A 27,995-nucleotide genomic window follows, 5' to 3' on the forward strand; every position below is an offset into this window, starting at 1 on the left:
TTCTGGGGTACCTTAATTTCTATTGCTTTAAATGAAACTGGATGAGCCTCCACATGTTCTCTCCCAGGCTTGCTCCATGGATCCTTACATTGCTACTGCAGGAAAGGAGGTACTTTTGTGTCTCCAGCTCTTTTTGTGCAAGACTTTCTCCTGCATCAAAGCAAATAAATTTCATGCTTTAGCCTTATTCATGAGGTGAAGCAAATGTACAGTGAAAACCACACAAAGGAGTCCTTCTTTTCTGGAAGCCTGCATAACCAAAGCAGTTCATCCTTATCATGCAGTCCTCCATCTGTATCACACAGATAACCTGCAGAGCAAGTTTTGCTATTTGCTTTCCTTTACACAGAGGCATGTTTGTGAGTGAAAAATTTGAGCAGGATTAAGGGGGGGGACTTAAGTCCAAATGGGAATACATGCCAAAAAACCCACCTTCCTTGAAAACATCAAAGAGGGAGGAGGAAGTGATGGACAGAAGCAATGGTGTCTGTGAGACACCAGAAAAAACTTTTCCCACTTCCTGCATAAGAAGCCCACACTACATATTCCTTTCCTCAGGAACCTTTGCAAGCACCAAGCCCAATTGGTGGCACAAGTTTTTGTAGAGACACAACTTTACTGTAGAGAGAGGCAACAGACCAGCATGTACATTTCTGCAGTGATGGGTATCTTCCTGAAAAGAAGGCAAAGAGTTCTCTACCCTTTGGGCATGCAAAATTACCCTGTGTTAACCTCTAGGAAACACAGCTTCAGGCTTGTGGGTGTTTTCCTGAAAAAGTGCTGAACAAACTCCAAAGGCATCCACCTCTCCCTGAGGACCTACAATATCAGTATCTAAAAACCACACAGTGCCACTGTCTTCTATTGCACAACTGGGCACGACCTTGGCACAGCCCAACACACATCCTACCCTGAGACATGACGTGTACATGAGACATTGCCATGTTCAGGAAGGCAAACACTGCTGCCCCAGGGGGGCTCTGGAAGCAGAGAAAAAGTGTTATTGTCATCATCCTAAGTTTCTGTATTTGAAAAGTCCTTAGGAAGAGAGACAGCACTAGAGGCGTGGCTGTATTCATCCTTGGGCCAGAGATCAAATAACCATTTCCACTTCTTAGGTGTCAGAGGAACAAAACTTCCTTAGTTCTCCCTTTTAAATGTTGTTATTCAAAAGAAGCTTACCTAGTCAGACCATGAGAAAAAGCCATCTGAAAACTAAGAAAGTATCTTTTAACCTTTTCTTTTTAAAGTTCAGGACTTAACCCCAATCTTGGGATTCTGTCAGAACTCATATACTGATTCTTTGTGTTTACAATTGTTGGGGCTCCCCGCACATAAAAAAAAAAATAAAAATCTAAGTGCATAAGGAAGAGTAAGAAATCAGAGTGACTACATAAACTACATCTGGCACCAAAGCTGGATTTTTACAGCATTTACTCTGCAACATTTACAATAATTAATTGCTCACTTGAATGTTTACAGAAGCTCCTTGCAGGCTCCTTACATGTCATTGCAGGCCAACCACAACATCACATTTATACAACAGCAGAGTGATTGGTACGTGCCTGAGTCTTTCACAGGTCGTGCAATGAATTCCATTCCTTCTTAGATATGTTCAAGAGCTTTTAAGTATGTTGGATATTTTCCTTCTTCTGTGTTTGGTTAAACTGTGAATTTTACTAACTTCAGTCCTGATTTGTAAACTAAGGCCTTACAGATTGCCAGTTATTTCTGAGAATTCCTCCTAAACATGACTCTTCTCAGCACAAGTTAGTGGTGTTGCTAGAAAGTCATGGCATTCAGCTCTCCCCTTTTTAGTTCTCTCTGCCTTTCTGGGGTCAGGGTGCAGGTGTGCTGTCAGGTCCTTTAATGAGTTCATGTGTGCATCATTACTTTTAGAAGATTTAGGCTCAGGCTGCTGCCACAGAAAAAGGCCCTGGATTGCCCACTTTGGTTCCCAGCTGTGCTTTCTAGCCCATGCCTTCTCTTACAGCCCTGGGCAGGAGGTGCATGGCACTGAGGAACTGACATGGCCAAATCCTTTCCAGCTGGGTCAGTTCCATGCAGCTTCTGTACTGGACCACTGGGTGCTTGAAGAGACTGCTGCTATTTTGCAGCTATTGTCATTTGTCTTGAAGTTGGTTATCTACACTGACAAATATGTTTAATTTTACTTTTCCCATCACAAGGGTTGGCCCACTTCTGTTAGCTCTAGAACATTTAAAGACACTCTATCCCTATTTGTTACTGCCCCAAGTACTCACCTACACAGTACTAAAATTTAAAACCATAAAACATAATTTAAAATATATATTACAAATACATGAATAATCACCTTCTCATTATGGACTTTGGAAGTGCAGAATTGTTTCAAACTGCAAACATCCCCACTGAACATTTTTTGAGAACAGAGCTTTCATTGAAACTTCACCTGAGTTTCAGCCATATAAATATGACAAATTGTGTTAGCATGATGTAAGGTAGGATTGTGCTAAGGTTAATCTTCCACTCGGGTCCCTGCTGTGTGAAACTCAAGGGCATGCAGGGGTGTGCTTCAGAACTGCCCCTCAGAAGCCCTCCTGACTGAACAAACACACTGGCAGCAGTTGTTGAACAAAAGTATGCAGCTATGCACATACCAGTGCTGGTCTTTTCTGAACATTTATTCAGAGAGAGAGACAGGTCTCACTTCATTCTTTTCCCCTCATGTTTCATTAGATCAGGTAGATATTTTGTTTTAGGCTGGCTGCAAATTCTGTTTTGCCCAAATACATCTCTGGACACTCCCTATCACACTTCAGTTACACAAACATCCTCTGACCCAGCCCCTCTAGAGTAGCCACAATATAAAATCCATTTCCTGCCCCTCCAACCTGTTGAGATATTTTTAGTTGAAACTGAATGCACATACCTGTGGCAGGTGAGGCACCAGTGAGAATGTGGGTGTGGTGAGACCTTTGCTTGTCTCAGACCAAGTGCTTCTATGGTTTGTCACTCCAAATCAAGGGAGGTGGCCAGCTGTCTAGTCACTCCTCTCAAAGAGGCTCTGTACTCTTTCACAACGAGCAGCTCTATTTCTCTCCACCAATATTCTTGCTACTGTAAAAGAGGGATAATCTTTGACTCCATCAAGGGACAAGACATCCCTTCTGCAGGCTTCCATATGGAAGAACAGAGAGATGCTGCAGACTCCAACAATCTATTAAAGCAAGCCTCACTACTTCTGAAAGGAATGACTCTGCCCTACCTCCTCCAGCAGTCAAGGTGCCCTTCACATCACTTTACAAGATTAGTTCAGGACTGACTCTGTATCTCATCCATTACATAGCTGGGAATAACACTCTAGAGGTTTTCCAGGGATCCAGGACCCTTAGAGAGATTTAAGCTGCCTTTGCTGATACTGGAACCAACCCCATCCTGCCTGCAAAAATAAATTTTGTTCAGGCACCCAGCAGGACAGTTGGGAGTGTTCCCTTGCTCCATGGGGAGCAAGCATTTGCATCTCCACCCATGTTATCACTCATTTTGTTCTGTGCTGCATTCTAGGGCTGTTTCCTCTTATGTGTGTGGTTTGCTACCAAAGGGCCCTGTGAATGAATGAACATGTTCTAATTTATGGGCTTTCACCCCTGCCCCTCTGTGCTAAACTAGGGAAGATAAACACTCCTTCTGCTTTACACAAATGCTCTTAGCAGTGAACATACCCAAGATTTGTACACTTACTATCTGCCACTGACTCAAGACCATTTTAGAACTATCAGACATGAAGATATTTGGGAGATTAAGTAAACTGCTACAACATAAATAAAGAGTGTGAACACTGGCACTCTTTTTGCTCCAAAGAGTATCTCAGTTCCTCATGAAAAAACAGACCTAGGTTTTCTAGCATTTCTTTGCAAACTGTGCTACCCCTAAAAAAAGTGTAAAAGGATTCTGACTAGCATACATATGGATATTAGATTTATGCTGACAGTGTGAAATAACCACTGTGTTCACCTTGATTACTGCAATAGCTTCTACTTTCCATTTAGATCTAAAAAGGACTATTTTGAACATTGTTTTTCATGTAGCACAAAATCCAGTTCATGAATGGTTCTACTGGGCATTAAATTTTCATGTTATCAGTAAATTTACATATGCAAGAGCTTCTCATTCTTCTCTGCCTACCAGGAACATCCTGTGTGAAAATTTTTATTGTCATTGACAACTAGCAGTAACCTTCTGGTTTTATATGAAGTACATTTATCTCACTCTTGCAAAAATCTATTTATCTGGCATGGGACACTGGCTAAGAGTAACAAAGTTCCCTGCCTAGGGAAACAAAGAGCTTTCCAGAATACCAGTTTTCCTGCACCTCCTTCTTGAGAGTTGCTTTCCCACGTAAATACCTCCCTCTTGTGTTCACTTTTAAGTACTACGAGAATCAGCCACAAAAACCCCACCCAAAACTCAGACCTATCCTTGATGGTGTCAATCTTTAGCAGATATTGGATTGAATTCCAGGCAGTGAATAGTTTCATCCTGCTGGAACACATACTCTCTGTGCTGGACTGCTCTTCAGCTGACAAATCTAAGCTACTGATGTCACATCTGAGTTGCTAGGATTAACCCAAGAATAAAACCTTCCAGCAGAGCTGATACACAAAGTGAACAGGTCAGTGACAAGACAAGGAAAACCAGGTAGCTTTAAAATTAAGCAAAATATATTTTGAGTTCTCAATGTAACACATTCCTTCACCAAAGCAAGGGCATCACAGCCGTGCTGTGAAAACTCAGTCACTTCTTTTTAACTTTTTCCTCTCTTTCTTCTGCCAGATCTGACTCCAGATGCACTCAGTGAGACTGGATAGTGGGACAGGCTGCAGCAGTGCAAAAGCTGCACTCACACTGCACTTCATAGTGAATGAGCAGGGCCAGACCACAGCTGCTTCCAGGTCCAGAGGTGATGGTCTCTGATGGTGTCCCTGAAAGGAAAACTGGTACCATGGCACCAACATGGGCCAAGCTAAGTCTGTAGCTGGTGAAGAAAAAAAGTAGGCTTTTTCCTCAGGGACTGCCAAATTTCGTATGTAGTTCTGAAAAAAAAAATCCACTGGAGATGGCTTGGTAGACTGTTTTTGATAGCTCAGCCACAAAGAGAAAAATAAAGTCTGTTCAAATACCAAACTAGAAGGCTTTCCTTTTCTTCTTTTTCCCTCCTGCCACCTTATTCCTGACACCAATAGCCTCTTCTGTGTCATCATCGTCATTCCGAGATCGCTTCTTCTCTCCCTGCTCCCGCAGCTCCTGCAATGCAACCAACAGATTGACCCAGAGTTCTGGCACCTGCAGAAATCCAGACTGCAACAGCAAGGACAGGGTCAAAGAGCCAGCACCCACCATCCGAGCAAACCTCTGGGCCTCAGCCACACGCTCTGTCAGCATCATAACTTCCTCCTCTTGCATGGGGAATGCTGGCAGCTTCTTGCCAATCAGGTGTTCAATGCGCTGGAACAGCTCTACATCATACCTGAGGAGAGACAAAACACCAGCTGGATCAGCCCTCCTGAGAGGGCCTCAGCTGTCACCACTCACAGACTTCACCCCTTATCTCCAGCCCACAGATAACACTGTTAAGCATTTATATATTTATATAAATATATTGTATAGTCCAGTTACAAACAGTTCTGCTCAATGAATACCTGCTTCTAGAATTTATCTAGACTTTCCTTCCTCCCCACCCTGGGCTTTGAATTCTGTCGCCTTCAACTATATAAAACCAACTGGCACTTCAAAATGAAAAGTAGTATTTTATTTTCACCCAGAACAAGGTCAGATATTGTCTGCTCTGAAACACAGCTGGAAAGAATAAGTATGATAAATTTTATCACTTACTGTGTGACAAAGGTGATAGATTTGCCAGATCTCCCAGCTCGAGCTGTTCTCCCAACACGATGAATGTAATCCTGGAAAGAATTTTCTTGATAAGCAATAATATATGTTCACCAAACACAGAACAGATCTTATGGCAGATCAGCCTATATGCTTTCTCTTTAGGAAAGAACAAGAGAATCTCAAAAACATAGTGCCAGGATTAAATGTGCAGCATCAGGTTTTGAGAAGTGGTGTAAGTGGAGGCATAACTTTGGTTTTAACATTTGAATTATTGTCTTTTTAAATGAGAAGACCAACTCCAATTGTTCCAGACTGCAGGACAAAAGTTGCAATACATGACCTTTGCCAAGACTTCACTCTCACTTCCTTGGAAAGCTAATATCCAGTGACCCCCATGCATGCATTTTCAATCTTGGGAACTAGTGCTCTGCATAGTTCATCTTCCAGAGAAACTCTCTGACAAGTAGATTTAAACTTGGTAAGCATGGTGAAAGGATGATTGAGAGTAATTTAGAAGAATCTGATCTATTGAGCATCTTTGGTCAATATGGTTCTAGGCTGTTTTCCAGGTTTTATATTACATTATGGAAATTAAAATACTCCCTTCTCCATATAGGATTTGAAGAGAAAGCACTGTAAGAAAGGATCTGTTCCATGTGTTAGATGAGAGAGAAGAGCACAAAGACCATAATAACACCATTCAAGCTGCTGCCCCCACGGTTTTTCTTCTTTTTTTCTTACTTTTGTGCTTTTACAAAAGGAGTGTCTTCAAAAGACCTACCATGCTTTCTTCTGTTTGTAAGGCACAGTATCTTTAATCATTGTAAGCAACAATAGCATCTCCTGAAGTGCACATTAATAATATGCTTTCTGGAACTAAGCTGGGAAACAGGCACATCCCTGAGACAGAGCTGGTAACTTACTTTCTTTTCCTTTTGCTGTACTTTTGTGATATGAAGGTGACACATATTAAGGACATCTTTCTTAACCAAATGCTTGTTGAATATCATAATGAGAGAATTTATTTTTTGTTTTTTTTTGAACAGTTTAAAATATGAAGGTAGACCTGGATCACAGGCACACAGATGACTACATGAAATTAGTAATACGTTAAAACTGTTTTCAAAGTCCTTTAATGTAATAAGGCAAATATACAGTCTAAGCAGAAATGCAAAGCAGTCCTCACTTCCCCTCTTTACTCAGGATCACTTCTACAACCCAGGCCATAAGACCATACAAACAGAGACACCAACTCAATTGTGGAGGCTGGACTACACCTTTCAATGTACAAAATCATGAATTAGGCTTCCAGTCAGCAGAACAGAGGAAAGAAGTCTCTGTTCCTTCGTCTACCTTCTTTGTCTATCTGCTCCCAGTGACCAGAAGCTCTCAGCTGGCACACAGACAGGCTTACCTTAGAATGTGTAGGAATATCAAAGTTTATCACCACATCCACATGTGGGATGTCCAGACCTCTGCTTGCAACATCAGTGGCCAGCAGAATAGAACGTGCCTTTGCCTTGAACTTGTTTAGAGAGCCCAAACGTTTATTCTGGAAAAAGGACAAAAAGGGAATGAGAAAGTAACACTCACTCTAATTTCTAATATGCTCTTGTTAAAATACTGGCACAAAAGAACTGGGGGATAAACTACTCAAATTTCACTTCTCTAATTTATTTTAAAAATATTTCAGAATGCAGGGCAGCATTCACATTAGTTGAGTTTCTATGGATCAGTCCAGTCCACTAGCTGTGAAATACTCCTGAGGTGTGGCTCAGTATGGTGCAGCCCATTTCCCAAGCCCCAGGCCCCTGCCTACTCTATTCTGTGGGGCCATGCCCATACCTGACTCATCTGCCCGTGGAGGGGAATGGCAGTGAACCCCAGGTTGCGGAGCAGTAGAGCAGTCCTCTGGGTATTGTTACATGTACTACAGAATATCATGAAAGAGTTACCAGCCAGTTCATTCAGGATATAAACCAGGTAGCTGTCCTGTAAAGAAACAGAGAGGTCAGAAAAATTCAGAGATAATCACATGTGCAACATTAAGTCTACGACTCAGAAAATTACAAGATACTGGACAGATGTGGGAACAAGAAAAGACAATAAGAGAGAAGAAACAGAAGTGCCATTACCTTGAATTTGGAGGGAATAAAAATGTAGTATTGCTGTAGTTTTTCTACTGTCTGGTACTTGGAAGAAACAGCACATTTAACAGGATTCTTCAGAGCAGCACGCTGGAGTTTTTGAACCTGGTAAGATCAATGAAATTTAGTTCAGAAATTTAGACAGAGATCTTGTCAGAAAATTGTATTAATACAGTCAAGTCAAGAGGACAGCCTCATGGAAAAGAACTAAAACAGATTAGTCTGCTCCCACCTTCTTGGTCATGGTGGCAGAAAACAGGAATGTCTTTCTGTCTCGAGGAATCACTTTTAGTATCTTATCCACCTGTAAAAAAAAATAAGAAAATGGAAATACTAAATATTACATGCAAGCAAGACACAAGCCTTCCACAAATACAAAGATCATCCACAGGAAGAGTAATGCATGTGTAAACATACAGTAGGAACAAATTTTTTCTCTTCTAAAGAGATGGTGTAGGCTGATACCTTGTTAACAATTAGGCAGTGTGAACTCCAAAAGTCCAACAACAGTGCAAATACCAGGCAATGTTTCTGCAGGAATGAATGTGTGTGTGATAGTGTTTTTGACACTAACCACATTCTACATCAGGCATTCCAGAGACACCAGTGGATTTCAGAGACAAAGTGCCTCCTGCTGTCTTGGCAGTACTCTGCAGAACTCTGCTGTGTTCTAATCCCACCACAGACTTTTGTGTAATTATTAGATCTTAGTTACAATTTACTACTAATTTCTACAGAACAGCTCAGTGTTTACTATGTGACCATGGTGTTCTATGGTGTTCCAAACTTGTCTTTTAGAAGATTCCTACCTCTGTCTCAAAATCCATGTTAAGAATCCGGTCAGCCTCATCCATCACCAGGAACTTCAGAGCTCGTAAGTTGAAGCCCTTTGTGTTCTCCAGATGATCAACCAGACGGCCAGGGGTTGCTATCAACAGCATCATGAGAGAAAATTCAGAAGGAAAGCAAAGGAAAATATCCAAACAAGCAAGAGATTTGCCCATTACAGAAACGGGATTCTGTGCCCAAAAGTAAAGATTTCTCTGTGGGAATAACTCTTTCATAAGGTATCTTCAAAGACTAATGGAGTCAGACTCTCTGAAGAATGTCCTAAAAAGAAGTGACACAAAAAAGACTGTAGGCAAGCTGTACTGTGAAGGATGAGAGCAGCATTTTAAATACTTGAGGAGAATGAAAAAAACAAGCCAAAAGCACTCTAGGTCCAGCAGGAATGCTTTGGAATGAGCTTGTAGCAACAAGTTACTGGTGGATACTTTAAAAACTTTAACAAGCCAGTATTCAGAGCTTGGGACAAAAAACAAACAAAGGATATACTTTGCTTTCTTTGGTTAGCTGCAGTTTGGTAACATTCATACTCCACATCCTCAGCACATCAACTTACCAATTATAACGTGTGGTTTCTTGGCCAACGCCAGAGATTGAGACATTGTGTCAATTCCACCAACAATAACCGCTGCAGGATAAACAGAGTGGAGTGAATCCCTCGCTGTAGCACCAGCCTTCCCCTGGCACTGCAGCATTTACTCCTACTGCCCACCACCCACAGCAACTCTGTACAAATGAAAAGCTACTTATTTTTATGACAATTTACTTTATTTTAGCATATCTGGCCTTCCCAGGCTTATTAAGCCATGCAATTAATTCCTTACTGGCCACAACTATTTTATTTTCACAACTGAAGAGCTACAGGCAGAATCTGTTCGTTGCAGTTTAACTCAGCTGCAAAAATCTAGGAATTCTAAAAATACCCACAAAGCTTTTTTTGACAGATTCTCTAAAGAATCAATACAGACAGTCTCAAAGGAAGATTAAAGTACATCACACCATAGCAGAGAGCTCTATGTAATTTCACTGGACACAGACCCACTACAACCCACTACTGAGAACATTATCTTCTACTTCCACTATTAATTTAACTATTTAGACATAGAATGCAGAACAGTTGTAGACTGCTCCATCAGGAAAGACCATCCAAGTCTTTTTTTTGCAAACCTGATACCATATCTCTGTCTTCCAGCAGCATAAGCTTTTGTCACATTTTGTTCAACCCCTCATACAAATCCTCTATTTTTAGCTTTGCAATCTCGAGCTGACACAAACTAGTCCAATACCATAAAAGCTACTTACTGCTTTGAACACCAATGGAGGATCCAAGAGCTTCAAACTGCTCTGAGATTTGAAAGGCCAGCTCCCTTGTTGGTGTGAGGACAAGAGCAAATAATCGCTGAGGTGTTTCCAGCAGTGCTTGAAGAATTGGCAAAGCAAAAGCTCCTGTTTTTCCAGAGCCAGTTTCTGCCAGTCCAATGACATCTCTGCCTGCCAGAAGGAGCAAGGGGGCAAAAAACTGTTATACACTCAGAACAGAGAAAGAAGATTTTAAAGCACTGTGCAACAAAACACAAGAATTCTCTCAGGACAGAAAAAAAGGCAGATACACAGAAGAAAAAAAAAAACCAAAGGGCCAAACGAAACAATTTCAGAATCTCTCTGAAGCATTTTTAGACTCTGATTTTTATTGTACAATGATTACAATCTCAAAAGTAAATTTTCTAGTTAAATTTCTGTTAATATACAGGGTTTCATGCTCAAAATAAGTTTTACTTTATTATGTCTCAAATCTGACATCAGTTTACAGCTTAATGACTCTATCTCACAATTACAGTTCAAATGTTTGTTTACTGGCTTACAAAGAAACAGACTGTGATGTTTGAGACTTCAGTCACACAAACTACAGGATAAAGCACTACCAAACTCACATCTCACAAGCCACACCTGTGCCACTGATTAAGAGTAATATAAACCAGTTTGCAGTAGCAAGGGTAGGACAGAAAGTCTTTGCACCAAAAACAATGCAAGCAACAAGGTGGAATTCATCAACAGAATTCATTATCACCTCCTAAGCTCATACAGCTTTAGAATGAACATGCTGTCAATAGACCTTATAATGGAAACAATTTCTCAGGAATGCAGTCTTACCTTTGTGTTTGTTTTTATTTTCCCCAAAAGAATCTTATATGTGTACTAAAAGAGTCTGACAAAAGTTAAATGCTAGAACTGAGCAGATAATGAAAGTTTGTTCCCATTCTGCCACTATGTTGCTCCTTTCCTCCTTGAGTGTGTTTTGGAGGGTTTTGTTTAAAAAAACCCCTATATTTCTAGAGGCAGAAATGTCTGCTGAATTCAGTGATTTTATTTTATTTTTTTTTTTTTTTTGTAACTCCAGAGTGCTTACAGAAAGTTACCGTGGTCTGATTATTACTTACTTTGGAAATCTAATTTCAAAGAGTTGCCTGCTCACAACAAAGCAAATTATACACACCATAGAATCAGTCAAGGCATCTTCACTTTCAGAACACACATACACACACACTCTGTAGGTCTCTGTCAGAAGCAGCACAATCCAAAACCTATTGGAAGCTGCCTGTGTATCCTTGAGTATTTTAGGAACAAAATGATCAATGCAGACTAGCAGTTCAAATGATTAATAAGAATTATATTTAACATGGAGAGTCAGAACTAAACAACAGGAGTGGCCACTCAAGAAGTGTTTGTATCCATTTGAAAGTCTGTGACTGCAGGCAGTGTTATAGGATAAACTAATATTCCAAGCTCCACCTGGGAAAGACACTGAATGAATATGAAAACTACCTCTAAGCAGAGATGCTCAACAGTTAAGAAGCTGGGACACATTTCATCCCTGATCCCTCTCACACAGAGCTCCTGGAGCAGTCCCCAGTTCAGGATCAAAGTACACTGCTCACCTTGGAGAGCCACTGGAATTGCCTCAATTTGGATCTTCGTTGGTACCTTCCATCCCAGCTGGTCACAAGCTTCACACAGGACATCTGTCACTCCCTGGGCATAAGTGACAAGAGAAAAGGGAAACAGACATCACCAAAAAGATCCAAATTAAATCAGAGTTAAATTAAATACGTGCTGCAACGGAGCCGACTTGTCTCTAGCAGAGACAAACCCCACCAGGCCCCCAATGCGACTCTCTGAAAGGGCAGGCTGTTCACAGTGATCCCCACTTCCATCAGTAACCTCACCGGATCTGTTCAAAATCTGTTAGAGACGACTGTCACAGACAGAATATGGTCGGTTTCACCCTAGTTTACACTAGCAACTTCCCTCCCCATACACAACTATCTCTTCACCTCAGGGTGACCCACGACCATAGAAAACAAAAAACACCACGTCAAGTTAAAACAGCTTGAAGACAGCGGCGGCCGGCTGCGGATAGAGGGGCGATGGCAGCAGCAATGCGAACCGCAGCGGGGCAGCGGCCGAGCGCCCGCAGCTCCTGCCCGGGCCCGGCACCGCTGCCCGCGGAGCGCCGCACGTGTCTGCACACGGGAGCTGCCCCGGCCTCACCCGCGCCGCTCCTCGGGACACGGCAGCCGGCACCGGGGGCAGAAGCGGCTCCGGCCCAGCCTCACCAAGTCCTTGAAGCTCCGTGGCTCCTCCGCCGCCGCCGCCGCCGCCGCCTCCTGCTCCTCCTGCTCCCGCTCCTGCTCCGGCGCTGACCCTTCCTCCTCTCCTGCCGCCATTTTGGCCCGTCCTCTCCCGGTGTAGCGCAGAGCACTCTGGGAGCTGTAGTCCTCCTCGGGTCGCGATGGGATTTGTAGTTCCGGAGAGAGAGAGCCGAACAGGGCGGGTGAGTTTTCCCTCAGTTCCGAGAAGTGCCCAGGGAAGGGAGAGTTTTCCCTCAGTTCCGAGAGGTGCCCAGGGAAGGGAGAGCTGCGGATCTCCCGCCTGTGCGGGGACAAGGGCACCCTGCGCTGGCTGTGGGAATGCTGCCAGCCTGCCCGCCCGGCACTAACCCCAGCGGCCAGGCCTCAGGCCTGCCCTCAGCGCTTGATGCTGTTCCCAGTTCTTACCTTTTACAGGCACGAAAAGACAAGGATATGTATAAACTTACATCCATAATGCATCTAAAGAACAAATTACGTGCTTCGGATGTGTTGGTGTGAAACATTTTGAAGCATTAGTGATGGGAAGAGGGAAAAGAGCTGTCATTGTCCTACGTTGTTTTCCTGTTTATGGTAATTGCTAGTATGAATTTTTGAAGTGCCAGAAGTACAAAATAAACGGAACTGTGGCAACTCAAATCATGAAATGAGAGAGTACAGGATGAGAATAGGTGCAAACACTCTCCCAGCTCTCTTGATTGCTGCTGTTGTGACTCAGGGCTGTAAGTGCTTGCTGAGAGGTGAAAATGGATATTTAATGACTGTCCAGGGAGTGTAGTGCCAAAATATCTCCATGATGGAAGTTTCTGAGTCATTGGTTTCCATCTGGTCTGAGTGTAACCTCTCTGATCTGTAGTCCTGATGCTGATTGCAGCAGGGCAACCTTGCAGCTAGGTGAGGTTCCTTTGTTTTAGGGAAAAGAAGGCTAACAAATACAGGATGCTAGGGTCAGATGTTTGGGCTTCAAAAGGACAGCAGAGCTGGCTCCCAAATGAAACTCATGGCTGCGTTTCTGTGCAGACTTCCCTCTCTCTGGGAAAGCTGTTTGGGCGTGCTCTCAGTGGAAATGCTGATACACTTCAGCATCTGTCCCTGGATTCCAAGCCTGGCATTTCCTCTGCTCCCAGGACAATGAGGAAAGTGAGAGGAAATACGAGTGAACCCTCTGCGTGACAGGGAGAGAAGAGGAAACCTGGAACAATTAATGGGCAGGAGTAAAAATGAAACTGCTGCATCCCACTGTGCTCAGAAGCAGTGATAAATTAAAACAAAACAAAACAAAACAAAACAAAACAAAACAAAACAAAACAAAACAAAACAAAACAAAAAAAAAAAAAAAACCCACCCTGTCTGGATGCTCATTGTTACCATATGTATCAGCTTGCTGTGTATCATTAGAGCTGTAGGTTAAGCCTGGCCAGCACGTAGACATGAACTGTAAGGGTCACTGGGATGTCTCAGGAAGGGGAGTCAGGGATATGACAGGAAGTCACTGCTTTTGATTCTTTATTGAACTCCTTGCCCATATAATATGGTGCTGTTTTAGTGAGGAGCAGGGTGGAGCAATTCTATTCTGGTGAAATTCTATTTTGTGCAATTCCCTATTGTAATAGATGTATTTGAATGAAAGTTTTCTCCTGTCTTAAGCAGCTGTTGGGAGCATTCATGCATATAAAATAAATATACAGCTTCTAAGTAGTAATTCTTTTTTTGTGCTTTTCAGCACAGGACACTGCAGATTATACTGGATTTAGAAATTTTCACTCCATGCTTGGCTTTTAAACAAATATGCTCCTAGCTCTACTGCATTTCAGGGTGAGAGCATCCCCAGCAGATGAATTTTAGTGCAGATATAATGTCAGCTATTTCATAAGGGGTGCATAATGAGACAAGATGGACAATGTGGACAGCACATCACCTCCAGGTGTGCAGAGAGACACTGACACAAAAGTGCTTCATATTCATTTATTTGAATCAGCAGTCTGCTTGTTAATTTCTGGCAAACAGGCGTGAATTTCAAAAGCATTTCAGTCCCACTCTGGGGAGCCAGAGCTTTCATTCTTCCTACAACATACTAAAACAAATGTTGATATCACAAAAAGAAGAGACTAAAAGGACAAGGATTCAAGCTTTGTGACATGGAGTGTTGCCCTCCCTAAAAACTTGGTCAGTGTTACAGAATTACAGAGTAGGCTTTTCTGATCATTTGGATTTGTGCCTGCACAGAGAAGTTTCCCTTACCCACTGGGACATGCTTGTGGAGGGAGTTACCACTGCATTAACTCTTCTAGTCACCTCAAGCTAGTTTCAGGGTCTCTTCCTTGTGCCTCTTTCAGGTACTGACATGATCCCCATCATCACCATGCTTGGGCACTTCTCAGTGGATGATCCCAGCAATATCCTTGTGAGGTAGGGAAGTGCTACTATCCCCATTTTTAGACGGGAAACTGAGGTACTGACGGCTTAAAATCACAAAGGGCATATTTAGCAGAACAGTCACTTGAAGCAGGGTCCCAGTCCTTGCTCCTGCTTTGTAGGGGCTCTGCCACTGAATCATCCTACTCCTCTCTACCCCTCCGAATATTAGCACCCACATATATCTCACTAATGTGAAGCCTTCCCCAGGAAGCGTTGCTAGGAGTCTGTGTAGCTTTCCATGAGTGCTGCCTCCCTCCTCACAGATGATCACTGTGGGTCTCACAGGCTGCCTGACTGCATGGAGGGTGGCACCTCCACCTCTCAGGAGTGCTCCCATCACAGTGGGGCTCCAGCTCACACCAGTAACACCAGAAACGTACGTTTCCCTTCTGGCTGCAGGAGATCCAACTGCTTCCTTCCACCAATGCCCTGAGGCAGACTCTGGTCCCAGGGTCACTCTTCTCTCTACTGTCACTGTTTGACTGTGTTTCACCTATTTTATAACTGTCAGCATTCAGGTCATGCTTTCCTTTTCCTACAGGGATTTGCCCTTCCTCACAGCAAAATAACAGGTAACTTGCTCTCACATGCTACAGACTTGCTTTTACTCTGAAAAACAACAGCTTTCCTTTGAAACAGAGGCCTCCTTTAAAAAAAAATATATATGTATAGATATATATATATATACACTCTTAAATACAATATCATAACCTTAAATTCATTCTATGTAAATAAATAGAATACAAACACAGTTCTCAGTCCGGAGAGGTTTCTTCAAAAGGGATAAATTCTGGCCCTGCTATTCCACCCTGGGATGGTGAACTATCCATAGTCTGTTGTGTCTGGAGCTGCTTCTTTCTACAGCCTTTCCAGATGTACCTTGGTAATGGGATTGTACTCTACTGGAAATTGGCAGCTGCTGGCTTTTTTAGGGTACACCAGCCCTTGTACCACTCACAGATTCATAAGTTATTTGCAGACCAGGTTCAGTCGGCATCAGGTATTTCATCTGCCACCTGACCTACTCCTTTTTGCTGCCTGGGGGAAGCAGGGCAGTGGAGATGGCTGGGCAAACAGGGCTCTGCAGAACGTCTGCCTCGCAGCATCAGCACCCTGAGCTGTAACACAACAGGCAGCAGTGCTAATGGTCTCAGTTAATGGAATGTCTCCAACCCCAGATTTTTAATATGTAACACTGAAGCTGTTTCAGCTGGACAGTCTCAGGCTCTCAACAGTGGTTTTTGCACCCAAGCTGAGTCTCCTCGTACATGGGGAAAGCTCTGTTCTGGACTCAAGGAGATCACAGACTTCATCCATTGCCCTGGTGCAGGTCTCAAGGTTGTCAGCCAGCTTCTGGATTTTGGCCTTCAGCACAGCCTGGCTGACTTTGGTGGCCTCCTTGGTGTGCTCCGGCACGAGGAAGCTGTGGGAGCCGCAGAGGACCATGAAGCAGACGGAGTTGTAGAGCGAGATGGACGCCCTCTTCTCCGACTGCCGCAGCGCAGGGTCGCCGGGGCCCTGCCCCCGGCGGAGGAACTCCAGGCAGCCGAGGATTTCCCTCATCTGTTTCCGACAAGTCGTGGCGATTTCCTGCACCCGCCTCACCTCCCGGGAGTTGCAGAGCACCAGGGAGAGGTCGGAAGTGATGCTGACGGCCCCGCCGGCCGTGGCCAGGCCCAGCCCCACGGCCGAGGCCAGCAGGGAGGCTCCCAGCGTGGCGGGGCTGAGGGACAGCCCCAGGATGGCCGTGACCGCTCCCGCCGCCGTCAGGGCGCTCCCGCCCACGTTGGCAATCACGGACCGCGTGCGCAGCCGGTTGAGTTTCCGAGCTGCCTTGTGCAGGTGAGCGATTTGGCCGCGCAGCCTCCGTCTCTGGTCCAGCAGGGCGGCGTGGAAGTGGTGTGTGGGGTCTGCTGTGGGTGGAGAGGCGGCGCTGTTCCTCTCCATGGCTTCTGGCCAGGAAAAGAGAAGTCTGAGTTGGGATTTATGTTAAAAAAACCCCATGAGACATGCTCATCCTGGACTACCATTTCAGGGATGGCATCCAGCCAAATTTTTGTTGCTTCACCCAGCTACAAGAAAGGTTTTCTGTCTGCACACACCTGCACACTCACGTACACACACATACCCATATGAATGTGTACATTTCACTACGTATTTCACTGTCACTTTCAGACAGAGAAAGGTTAAAATGTTTTTCTTAATCCCTGCAAAGACTAAAATATCCTAAGGACTGCAGTCAGAGGTGCTGTTACCATTATCTCTGTGAAGACATGAAATGTCCCTTCAAACCCTGGGGACAGAAATTCCCCTGAGTGACTCAGTGCCCAGAAGAGTAATGATGCCAGAGCTAATCTGTTGTCCTCCTGATGGGATTCAGAGGATTTGCAATACAGAAGAAAGGTCAGACTCCAAGGAGTCTTTACCTTGGAAAAAAAGGCCTTTCTTTTTCACAAGAAAGGTCAGACTCTAAGGAGGTGAAAGCCACCATCCCAGATTTTTGTTTGGGGGTGATTTCCTATTAAAGCAGGACAGAGGGAAGCTGCAGAGTGGAGTCCATGTCTGGATTTTCCATATGGGAGGTGAGTAGCTTATTAATGCCTTTGATGGGTATTGTGAACATCCTTCCTTTCTTTAAGCTTCAGCAACTCAAGGCCCTGCAGGATTTTTTTTTTTTTTTTTCTATTGTAACACAGTGTCAGTGTATGAACAAAGATGGAAACTATTGTTCTGTGGTGCTTAGTCCAACCTGTGGTCATAAATACCCAGTTATAGTGGCAGGGAGGCCTACAAACCTTGTTTAAAAGAGTCATGAAGAGCACATCAGAAAAGCAGGCCCATTTTTAGTGTGCACTATCTTGTGGATGGGGAAACAGGGGAAACACAGAGGCCTGTGAATAGAAAAGGCTTGAAAGCTGCTGGCTCTGGAAAACCTCCTCTGGCAAGATATCAGGAGAGCCTTCACCTCTAGAAGATGAATCCAGTGCTTCTGTGCTAGACAATCTCTGTTTGCTGTCTCTGTTCTTTGCCACAAGGGCAGAAAGAAACGTTCCAATAAACATTTTCAGGCTGCTCTAGGGCTGCAAAATGCTTTACAAAGGAGGTCAGCAATCTTAACCCTGCTTACAGGGAACCTGAGGCAGTAGAGTCAACAGGAGATTGTCTGGTGGAAGCAGAGTTTCTGTGCTTCACAGAACTGCATTTTGCACACAGCTGTGCTGCCTCTGCACCTAGCAAGGTCCAGCCATAGAGCTGAGAAGCTGTTTGGAGCCCACAATGCCTTCACTGCCAAAAGGAGTCTCTGTAGCAGAAAGACACTATCACTAAGCCAGTTTATGCTGCAGGCACCTTTTCACTTCTAAATCTTCTGTACTGTGGGAACTGAAGGTGTCTCATCCCTCATAAAGTTACAGTATGTAGTTAGGACCCTTGGGGCTTCATTCTGCACAATCCTCAGATTTCAGAAGGAGAAAACTTTGTACCATAAATAGTTTTTTCATTTGGAAGTGTATTTATAAATAATTCTCACTGCTATCTTTCCTTCTTCTTCTGGTTTGTCCTAATCCATCTCACACAGATCCTTTAAGACACCCCCTATGCCCTTCAGAAGATGCCCCCAGTCTCTCTTGGTGTCATTGGATCATTTGAATCACTTAGTACATTGTGCTTCTCTAAACTGGAGGCTGTGTCCTATTGTTTTTACACTATAATTAGAAATAAAGCTATTAGAAATAAAGCACTAATCTAAATGGATATCAGCATTGAAATGAATGATGAGCATATCACCAATAACTTAACAACAGATCAATATGATAATCATTAAATATGTCAATTCCTGTAGCCTTTTAACAATTTATTCTGAAGATTTAGTTGCTGAGAAGTGTCTCAGGTAGTAACAGCGACTATCTCACTGACTTATTAGAACAATCATTCAATATATAGCACAGGCCATGTAGGGATGCAAATCTTTTGATATTGATTGATGCCAGCACAAAGGAAAAGAAATCCAACTCCTGCTCTTAGAGAAAAATCTCCCCAACAGTAAATGCATACATTAGTCCAAAATCTGCAAACACTTTCCTAATAGAGTACTCAAAGACTTCCAAAAATTACTGGTTCAAACTTACCTTCAGTTTCCAGCCACGCTCCCAGAAGACAAATTTTGATCTGTTTCTGGAGGAGACCAATTTATAGCTCCAGTGGACCAATTGCTGCGATGGGAATGCTTTGCCTCATACTGGGAGTTTGCCATTTCCTGTTCTCTCTTGTGCAGAAGGATGTGACACACTGGAAAGTGACCTGTGGGACAGCGAGCACACATCATGTTCAGGAAACGATCCCTGCGAATGAACATTGTGTGTTGGCTTTTCCTGAAGTGTAGGGTGAAAAAAAAGGTTAAAAATCGCAGCCTATTCTTGGCTCTGAGGTAGTGCAGACATTCCCTGCAGGGAGCAGTTGCCTTTCCTTTCCCTGAAATAGCAACTGACTTTACTCTGTGCTGGAGCCACCGATTGCTTGATGATTTAACTTTCCCTCCACTACACATCTAGAGCCAGGGGAGCTATCAGCCAGCCAACCACTCCATTCAAGGCCAGTGCATTTTTTAAAATCCCAGCTCTTTGGGAAAATCCATAAAAGGGAAGCAGCCCCACAGCAAGATCATTGCTCTGAATTCCCATCCCTTCTCCTTCCTTGTACATGCTGCAAAAGGAGTGATCACCCTGTGGTTTTACTGCTTCTTAACCATAGGCACCACAATGCTTGAGAAACAGCCCTCTTGTTTTCCTGAAGTACCTGCCCAGCAATCAATAAGAAAGAATCATTTGGCTCAGAAAGAAAGGATCATTTGGATCCTCTGTTTTGCTGCCTGGCAGCTGTGCCATACAGATGTGGCCAGAGGGATGAAGTGATGAAGGTGTTGGGGAGGAACAGCCTAAGTGCCATTCCTGGTGCTGCCTTCCATGCTGAACCAGGGCCAGTTTTAATCAAAGAAAGATTCTTTTGATGGGATAAGGAAAAAAACTTTTTTTCATGGCACTCAGTGGTAGTCCAAAGTGATGTATGTCTTTATGGGCCACAGGGCCTGTGTGGTCCTGGAGACATTTGTTTTGAGCAGCTGTGCTTGAAGATGGGGCATCTACTTTCTTGTTTGGTGGATTCTTACTCTTCAGGACTATTTGTTGACAGGGAAGCTCTGATTTTGCCCCTGACCCATCTAATTTGAAAACTGTCTAGCTGTCAGAGAGTAGTGAAGCTTTCCTGTTGAATTTGTGGGATGTGTAGCCACAATTGCTGGAGCTGACCTTAAAAAGGGCTGAGACTGAGAAGCAGCAAGCAGGGAGAGGAGAAGGCTAAAATTATTCATTTCAATGGCAACTTAGTTTACAATTATGTTCAAATAGGTGTGAAATAGTGCATCAAATGTTTTTTGAGGGGTGGACCTATGGGAGATGAAGCATGAATGAAAAAATAAATAGCATGGAAGAGTTATTTCAACCTGTTGCAGACATAAGAAGAGAAAACACCATTTTGAAGATGGCTAAATATGCAGTGCTGTTACAATTTGTACATACTGCACGTTAACAGGAAGGTGAGCTTTGACACTGAAGGAAGCTGCACTTTAGCCCTTCCCTTTGTTTTAGCAAGCATATGCTTGAATTGGAGCCCATCTGCCTTGGCAAGGGTTTGCACTTGATAGAGAGTTCTTTTCTCACACTCCCAGACAAAATAGGGCACTTTTTTCCCATGTAACTGCATCTGTGGTAGAATTTGTGCCTGCAGATATGGCCTTGTTAGGACAGTGAGTTTTGGTAAAAGTGAAATACTAAAGAAAAGGAAAAGGAGTCTAGAATGAGCCTCAAATTATGACATAGTTTTGGATGCTGCCTTTCTTTTTATCCCAGTTCTCTTTTTTCCATTTACTCAGTTGCAAAATATTGTCAGAAACTCCTTCAATGCTCAGTCTATGGGCAAGGACCTGATTAGGGTGCAGAAGAGACAGTTCATTTTTCTTAGACTATTCCCTCACAGACTTTCATGCCCACTGAAAGATCTGCACTTCACCCAGGGTATTGGTCTCAACTGAGGCTGGTTCCTCAGAGGAATCACCCCTGGACTCCTTCACCATTTAAAGAAAATGTTTCCCCATAATCCACACCTATAATAATGTGCATACCCAGAAACTGTGGACTTCACATGAGGAGCTACAGATGTCAATGTGATTTTAGAAAAGAGTGTATTACAAAAAGAAACATTATTTCCTAGGGACTGACCCTACCACAGCATTTTGCTATCAGTTCTTGTCCCTGCTGACAGTCTCACAAATATCCCTCTGGTGAGAGTGCTGGTATCTCTCACTGGTAGTTGGAATAACCCACTCCAGCAAAGGTGAGCAGGTGGGAATGGGAGCTGGATGGGAGAAAAGTGTCTTCTCTCAGCACCTGCCAAGGACTGAAAGGCTTCTAGTGCCCTCAGTGCACTTGCCCAGATGTAAGTACATCTGCTGGGTCACCAGGTTGGTTCCAGGAGGCTGCTTGGAGTGAATCTTAGCTTATCAGGGATCTCCAGATGTGTGGAGTAGGTCTGACCTTCACTAGGCAGTTCTGCAAGATGGTGGAGGAGTTTCACCCAACCCCTCTGCTGCTGCTGCCTCTGTTGGTGACCTCCAAAGCACTTGGGCTTGATGGTGGAAGGGGCACAGCAGGTGTTTCACAATGACCCTTTCCACCCTTTCCCATCTAGCCACATCCTCTTGAAATGCCCCAGGGCTCTTTTTGGGAGCAGGTGACCAGAAAAGGGAAGGAAGGATGTTTTATTGCCTCAGCTCTCTTCCTTTCAGGGGATTTTGGCAGAAAGAACTGGTCTTTATGCTCCTGGTCTCTCCAGCAGAAGGGATATATGGCAGAGGTGTTTGATCTGAAGCTGATTGCAGCTACTGTGAATGCAAATTTATAACACTTCCTTTACTAACATTGTTTTGATCAAATAACTGACAAAAATTGAGTAAATTTACATTTATGTACCATCTTTTTAACAGGACATTTCTGCCATACTTGGTACTTTCAACCTTAACTACTGGGCCATGGGAGCTAAAAGCTCTCCTTTCTTCTTTTATGTTCTTTTTCAGTTGTATCAAAGACAAATCTTAACTTTTCACAGCAAGATATTAATTCAGAATCAGTGGAAACTAGAATAGGCCAACACCAAAACAAAGAAATCAAATTGGTACAAAAAGACTGCATCAGCTTTTAGTAACCTTACAAGTAGATTCAAATTAATTTTTTTAAAGCATTCCAGAATGTGACAGGCTGCTCTGGGCTCTGGTGACTGGTGCATGTGGGCCTTCAGCTGGGTTTGAAGAAAGCTGCAAAGAGCAGAGCAGGGTGAGGGGAACAGGAAATGGGATGAGAACACCTCCTGTTAGTTCCATTTAAGCAGAAAATTAGTCAAGCACACTGACTGTGCCTGCTTTGTGAGCAAGCATTCATGTAACAAAAGTACCATCTGAAATTGCCTTGTCAAAACCCTGTTGGCAGTGTTTGCAGAGATCAAGCATTTATTTGGATGCAGAGAATGAATTTCTGCAATGTATTTAAACAGACCAGCTTAGGCTGCCTTTTGCCAGCTTTAATTCCATGTTTCAGTGCAGGCTGTGTGGCTCAAGACTGGCTGTGACAGAGAAGGAGCAGCTCCCCTCTCAGCCCAGGAGCCTCCAGCCCTGGCCATGGCACAGCTGAATGTATTTCAGTGCAGCCACACACAGGTTCTGCTGAGACCAGTGCTTCTGGGACACTTTTCTCTGCTCACTTTCTTAGCAGTGGCCCCAGCAGCACCACACCAGAGCAAGTCTGGCTACCCAGCCCCTCCAGGACTGCAGAAAATAGAGAATTGTTAACATATTTCCAGAACTGATAAGAAACCTATTAGGTTGGTAAAACATAGAAATTAGCCTGGTTTCTTTTGTCTCTCTTCCAATGGATTTCTTGATGGCTGAGCTCACAAGGCAATGTTTCTCTTGAAAGAAAGGAGTCTGGATTCTTCTCAATTACAAAATCTACTAATTTTTCTGAAACTTTCAGGAAGTCAGTGTCTTTGAAATCTTAATTGCTTTGTCAAATTCTGGCTGAGATTGCCTAGGAGCATCAAAAGTTACTGTCATTACATTGACTAACCCTCCCATCTAGCACTATAGAAACATGACAGAGACACAGAGACCTAAAGAAGTCCAGGAAAACTTAAAAACTGTTATCTTGAACTTCAGATAGAGATGTATCTCACCTAATTTCAGCCTTCTTTAGAGGTTCACATGCAGTGAGTTTATTCACACTCTGAAGCTCCCTCTAGAGCTAGGAGAAGAAAGAATCAAGCTCAAAAGCTTGATCAGTCCATCTCTTCCTGGCACCTGCTCTATAATACGTGATAAATTATAGACAGCAATTCTTTATCCCATTCCTGCCTTGTTCTATGTCCCACAGGTGTGCTAGGTTTATGTTCCAATTTCAAATATCCTGTCCCACAGACACTGCTGTGGGACAGAGATGGTCCCTTAAACCAGCCCTTGCTGACCTTCAGTGTGAGCAGGAGATGCAGTTTTGGAAGGCTGTGTGTAGCAGTGTGCATCCCTCCCTGTCCCCTCCCATAACAAACCCTTCTCACCATGGATTTTTCCAGGTACCTTTGGACCCTGCTGACACCAGGAGCACTTCTGACTTGGGAACACTTCTGAACTACAGAACACTTACACGAGAGGGATGGATCTCATCTAGACACAAAGAGAAATGGGCATCTGGCTATGAGCATTCAGTGTGGCCTTCTGTGCCTCCCAAGTATTTGTCATACAGGTACCACATCCATACTGTCCTGGTTTGGAGGACAGGTGTCTGCTAAGAAAGGCAGAAGACTTTACTGAAAAGGAGAATGTAAACCCCCTCTCTCCGAGTTATTATAATTTTGAAATTAAGGAGTTCTCAGGCAAAGATCTGGGAATTAGGAATAACAGTTCTTTACTAGGAAAATTAAAATAGAAATACAGTATTATAATGAACAATGCCAACCCTGACAGAGTCAGAATACAATCTGCCACCCTGTCAGTCAGGGTGTTGGTAGCAGTTTGATTATATGGTGGCTACAGTCTTCCTGCAGTGGCAGATGTGGTTCAGCTGAAGCAGTGGTCATGGAGAAGGTGCAGTTTTTCTCTGAAGGTCCAGTGATAATGTGGAAAGGTCCAGTTATTCCTCTGAAATCCAGTGGAAAGAAGGTACCTTGGTGTTCAAAATCTCAGTTTTTATCTAGGTAGGAAAGGCTTGGCTCCTCCCCCTGGCTGGAACATCTTTTAGTGGGATGATGTAATTTTATCAGTCATACAGTGGGACTGAATGGCCCATTAACAGATTATATCTTCCTGGAGAAAGGATGGGTTGTGGAAAAGATAAAGATGATTGCCCCACCTGGTTTTAACAGATAGCCCATTAGCAGATAATATTTCCCATGGAGATAAGGATCACTGCTCCTCCTGGTGTTCAACAGATGGTGATAGAATACACATTTCTGGTCACATCCTGTACTGCAACCTGAGACACATACTTAACTCAGTATTCAGCAGGAGATATATGAATATATGTCTGTTAATTATGTCCATCATGAGTCAAGACCCTGTATTTGACAAGCCTGCTTTGAAGATTGTTTGTGAACTCTGCCTTTAAGGTCAAATTGCATTTTTGAGATCAGATTTTGACTAATATCTCTTGTAGTATCCTAGGGCTCCCCTGTAGGCTGGGTATTATATTTGCAGCACATCTAGTGATTGTTCAGATCAGATGACAACATTTTGTAGTGAGCTGGTATAGTGCTAGAAGCAGCTCTACAGATGTGGAGAACTGGAACTGGGGAGAAAGGGTGAATGTATTCTCTTCCTCAAGCCCTTACTTGAACCTGGTGCTGTATTGGATGTCAAAAAGCAAATATGTTGTTGTACTTTGTGCCTCTTTACAGTAATGTCTGAAGATGAGGATCCTTCTTCCTTTAGCTTTAGTGCACAGCAATCATTGCACCTGGAACACTTCCTTCTTCTGTGGGATGGTGTTCTCACAGTGAGTGGTCATTAGGGAGCCTAGAAAACAGCAGTCTCTTTCCCTAAAACCTGCTCCTCACTAGGAATCTTTTCCTCCATAGCACAGTAGATTGCAAGTAGGCATTGATAACCAGGCCACCTCCTTCTCACCACCTTTTATATTTCGGGAAGCGTATGGTGGCTGATGCATTTCCTGAATGTATACTCAAAAATCACATCAGCTTGGATCCAGGACCTCTGATTATCAACATGGAGCTACAGACAATTCACTTCCTTGCTGTTCTGCAGCATTTTCAGTGAACTGTGGAGGTTCCTGTTCTCATCTGATATGTAGGGAAACAGGCAGGGAGGAAGACAGTGGTTTGTTCATTGCCTTCCAGACAGAACAAATGGTGAATGTAGGTGGCCTTAGTTTCAGATGAATGTTTGCTCCCTGAATGTTTGCTCCTCTGACCTGGTACAGCTTTTATAATACTGACCAGGTAATGATTTTAAATTCCCTTGTTCTGTGTCTTTTCAAGACTGGTGGTTGAGACTTCCCCATGGTTAAGGGTAAATCATGCTGCATTCTTCTCTTTGTATTTCTTGGAAAAGGTTTCTGTAAACCAACAAGAATCTTTCCCTTGTAAGATTTCTGGAACAAAATGTCTTTAAATTTTTTTTTAATTATTATTAATATGGAAGTGATTGGACAACTGCCATAGAATCCTTATTTGCATAGATGTCAGCAATGAGGAAAGAATATTGCTTCATGCAGGTAATTTTTAAAAAAGTCTTAGAATCTGTTCATAATTTCAAAACTGCCAGAGGAGTTAGTGGAAAAGGAACAAGAGACAGGGATGTATTTAGGATCCCACAACTAAGCACTTTACATAACAGACCTTGCATATGCTGAAAAATAAGGTGGTGAAACAACCCACCAGAAGTATTCCTCCTCCTCTAACTCTTCTCTGAAGATGCCTGCTTGCCCAAATTAATGTGTTTTTCCTGTCTTCACAGGTGCAGCAGCTATTTTTGTTCTTAACTCAGGTCAGCATTTCAGCTGCTGGACATTAAAGCCAAATGCTCCTTTCCTTTGCTGGCTCTGCATCCCAGCTTCCTCCAGGAAAAGTGCAGGGAACATTATCTTCAATCTTCACCCTCCAGCAACACAGGGGCAGGAGAGGGGGCAACCTCTTCTCCCTGAAGGATTCTTGTCCACCTCTTCTGAGCCATTATGGCTCATCTTCCTGGCTTCTCTGCAGAAAGTGGAGGAGCTGCAGGATGTTGTTCTCTGCTGGACCAGGGTGGGCACCAATGGGGAGCAGGTGAACCCCAAGGGCTGCAGTCAGCCAGAAGTTTAAGGCCAGCTGCCTCAGAGGAAATAAAACTGCCTAAGTGATGTGAATGTTGTGGTTCAGAGTGGGATGGGAAAGGATGCCAGTCCCCACCAGTAGGGAGATTGTACATTGCCACCCAAACCAAAACTGTGGGTCAGGATTTTCTCCAGATAGCAGCTGAAAGGTGGAACAAACTGCTTTTTCTACTGTCTCCTTTGGGTTTTATGACTGTTGCATGGGATGGAAATGCTATTATTTTAGAAGAACATTTTGGAAGCTGAAGCTGGCTGCTCCTAGTCCAAAGCCTCTTGAGATGTTTCCTTGTGAGGGTGCTGAAATGAAGGTGAAAGGATGTTTCAGATGCAACTGACTGCTCTGGGCCCTAGAAAAGGACAGCCAACCCATTCTCACATTTTTGTGTGTTTGATGGCAAAAGAGTTGAGAATCACCAAACTGAGGTGCAGGAGTTGTTGTTCCCAACCATCCTGGACCTAAACTCCGTGACTAAATCCATTGTCAATGATAAATGCAAGAGGCAGTAGATTTTGTTATGACTGAAATCTGCTTCTCTCTCCACTAGGACTGTAACCAAACATCTGCATGCAACTTGGCCAAAAGTGCTCCCTGTTGTCTGGGTCAAGAGAGCTGCTGAACCAGTACCTTTGAGAGCCTTTTACAGTCCCTACTTCAAGAAGGAGAGGCACTGTCAGGGCACCACCAGCCCAGCCTGTCCCTGCCCAGCATTTCCTGGGGCTCCCCCAACCCTGTTCTGGTTCCTGGAGTCCTTTCCAGCCCCCCAGAGCCATCAGCCTCTACCCAGAACACAGAAATAGGGCCAGACTCAAGTTCCCCACAGCCCTGCCTGGCCATGGTCCCACTGCCCCAGGGAGGTGTCCAGTGCCCAGAGTTGGGGCTGAGCCCAGAGCCCCTCTCCAGGCCTGATCCTGATCCCCCCTGCAGACTGACTTCTTGGCCTTGCCTGTGTGTGTGTATGGCAGGGAGCTGAGGTTTGTGGAAAATTAAAAATTAAAATGAGCAGACAAATTCATTGCATTTTGAACAGCTTTGTGGTTCTGGTTTTTTTTGGTTTTTTTTTTTTTTTTCCTTTTCCTTCCCTATTTTTTTTTCCCCTCTATGAAATTAGATGAATCATCTCTGAACCATTTTTCTGCTGACAGGAAATGTTGACAATTAACACCTATAGCTGGGTCTCAGCAGGAGAAGGGTAGAAAACATGAATCAGACTAAAATAGGAGGATCCAAGTAACTTTTTAAGAATTATGAATGGCTTTCACTTCTCCTATCTCCAAAACAGAGATGGACTTTACATGTTTGGGAAAGCCATGGTAATGTGAAATGCAGTGCAGTTAGGAGTTCATGTGGAAAAGTCATAAGGAAGGGGAGGAACAGGAGAAAGAGTTCAAGAAGAATTATCCTCAGTATGAGTACAAACAGCTGAACACTGCACCTTTGTAAGGTCCTCCTCCTAGGACTTTTAATGTCATCTATGGTGGCTGCTTGGCTTTGTTCCCTAGAGCCAAATATCACAAAAGGGACATGCAATAATTGAAAAAAACATGCAATAATTGGAAAGCTACCCTGCTTTTGCATTTTTATTTCACCTCTTCTAAGGTGAGGAGCAAAGCTGGCTGTAATTGGGATGGTAACTGCACAA

At 43.6% G+C, this 27,995-nt stretch overlaps 2 protein-coding genes and 1 long non-coding RNA gene across 3 annotated transcripts; 1 reads left to right on the top strand and 2 right to left on the bottom strand.

Annotated features, from left to right (window-relative positions):
- Positions 1-4,681: 4,681 nt before the first annotated feature.
- On the bottom strand, positions 4,682-12,634 carry DDX47 (DEAD-box helicase 47). Its single transcript, XM_056516424.1, has 12 exons — positions 12,482-12,634; positions 11,804-11,897; positions 10,170-10,358; positions 9,424-9,495; positions 8,831-8,949; positions 8,254-8,325; positions 8,010-8,126; positions 7,720-7,866; positions 7,289-7,426; positions 5,875-5,945; positions 5,380-5,509; positions 4,682-5,286 (listed from the first exon to the last, which is right to left on the bottom strand). Exons 1-12 carry the CDS (start codon positions 12,590-12,592, stop codon positions 5,167-5,169), a joined length of 1,380 nt encoding a protein of 459 aa, XP_056372399.1. The 5' UTR covers positions 12,593-12,634; the 3' UTR covers positions 4,682-5,166.
- Positions 12,635-14,457: 1,823 nt separating this feature from the next.
- Positions 14,458-27,378, top strand: LOC130267147 (uncharacterized). Its single transcript, XR_008843067.1, has 3 exons — positions 14,458-14,923; positions 23,603-23,772; positions 26,901-27,378. It is a non-coding gene; the product is annotated as an uncharacterized LOC130267147 (long non-coding RNA).
- On the bottom strand, positions 14,466-19,164 carry APOLD1 (apolipoprotein L domain containing 1). The gene is made up of 2 exons (XM_056516432.1): positions 19,060-19,164; positions 14,466-16,884 (listed from the first exon to the last, which is right to left on the bottom strand). The coding sequence occupies exon 2, from the start codon at positions 16,877-16,879 to the stop codon at positions 16,139-16,141; it is 741 nt and encodes a 246-aa protein (XP_056372407.1). The 5' UTR covers positions 16,880-16,884; positions 19,060-19,164; the 3' UTR covers positions 14,466-16,138.
- Positions 27,379-27,995: the final 617 nt, after the last annotated feature.

The sequence above is a fragment of the Oenanthe melanoleuca genome, chromosome 1A (genome assembly GCF_029582105.1).
Source record: "Oenanthe melanoleuca isolate GR-GAL-2019-014 chromosome 1A, OMel1.0, whole genome shotgun sequence".
Classification (NCBI taxonomy): Eukaryota; Metazoa; Chordata; class Aves; order Passeriformes; family Muscicapidae; genus Oenanthe; species Oenanthe melanoleuca.

Bases quoted from the DNA above. Each gene is read 5' to 3' on its own strand.
- DDX47 (XM_056516424.1), bottom strand. From the start codon at position 12,592: ATGGCGGCAGGAGAGGAGGAAGGGTCAGCGCCGGAGCAGGAGCGGGAG. The intron at 11,898-12,481 runs GTGAGGCTGGGC...ACTTATGCCCAG, and splicing joins CACGGAGCTTCAAGGACTTG to GGAGTGACAGATGTCCTGTG. The intron at 9,496-10,169 runs GTAAGTAGCTTT...TTTATCCTGCAG, and splicing joins CTCCATTGGTGTTCAAAGCA to CGGTTATTGTTGGTGGAATT.
- APOLD1 (XM_056516432.1), bottom strand. From the start codon at position 16,879: ATGGAGAGGAACAGCGCCGCCTCTCCACCCACAGCAGACCCCACACAC.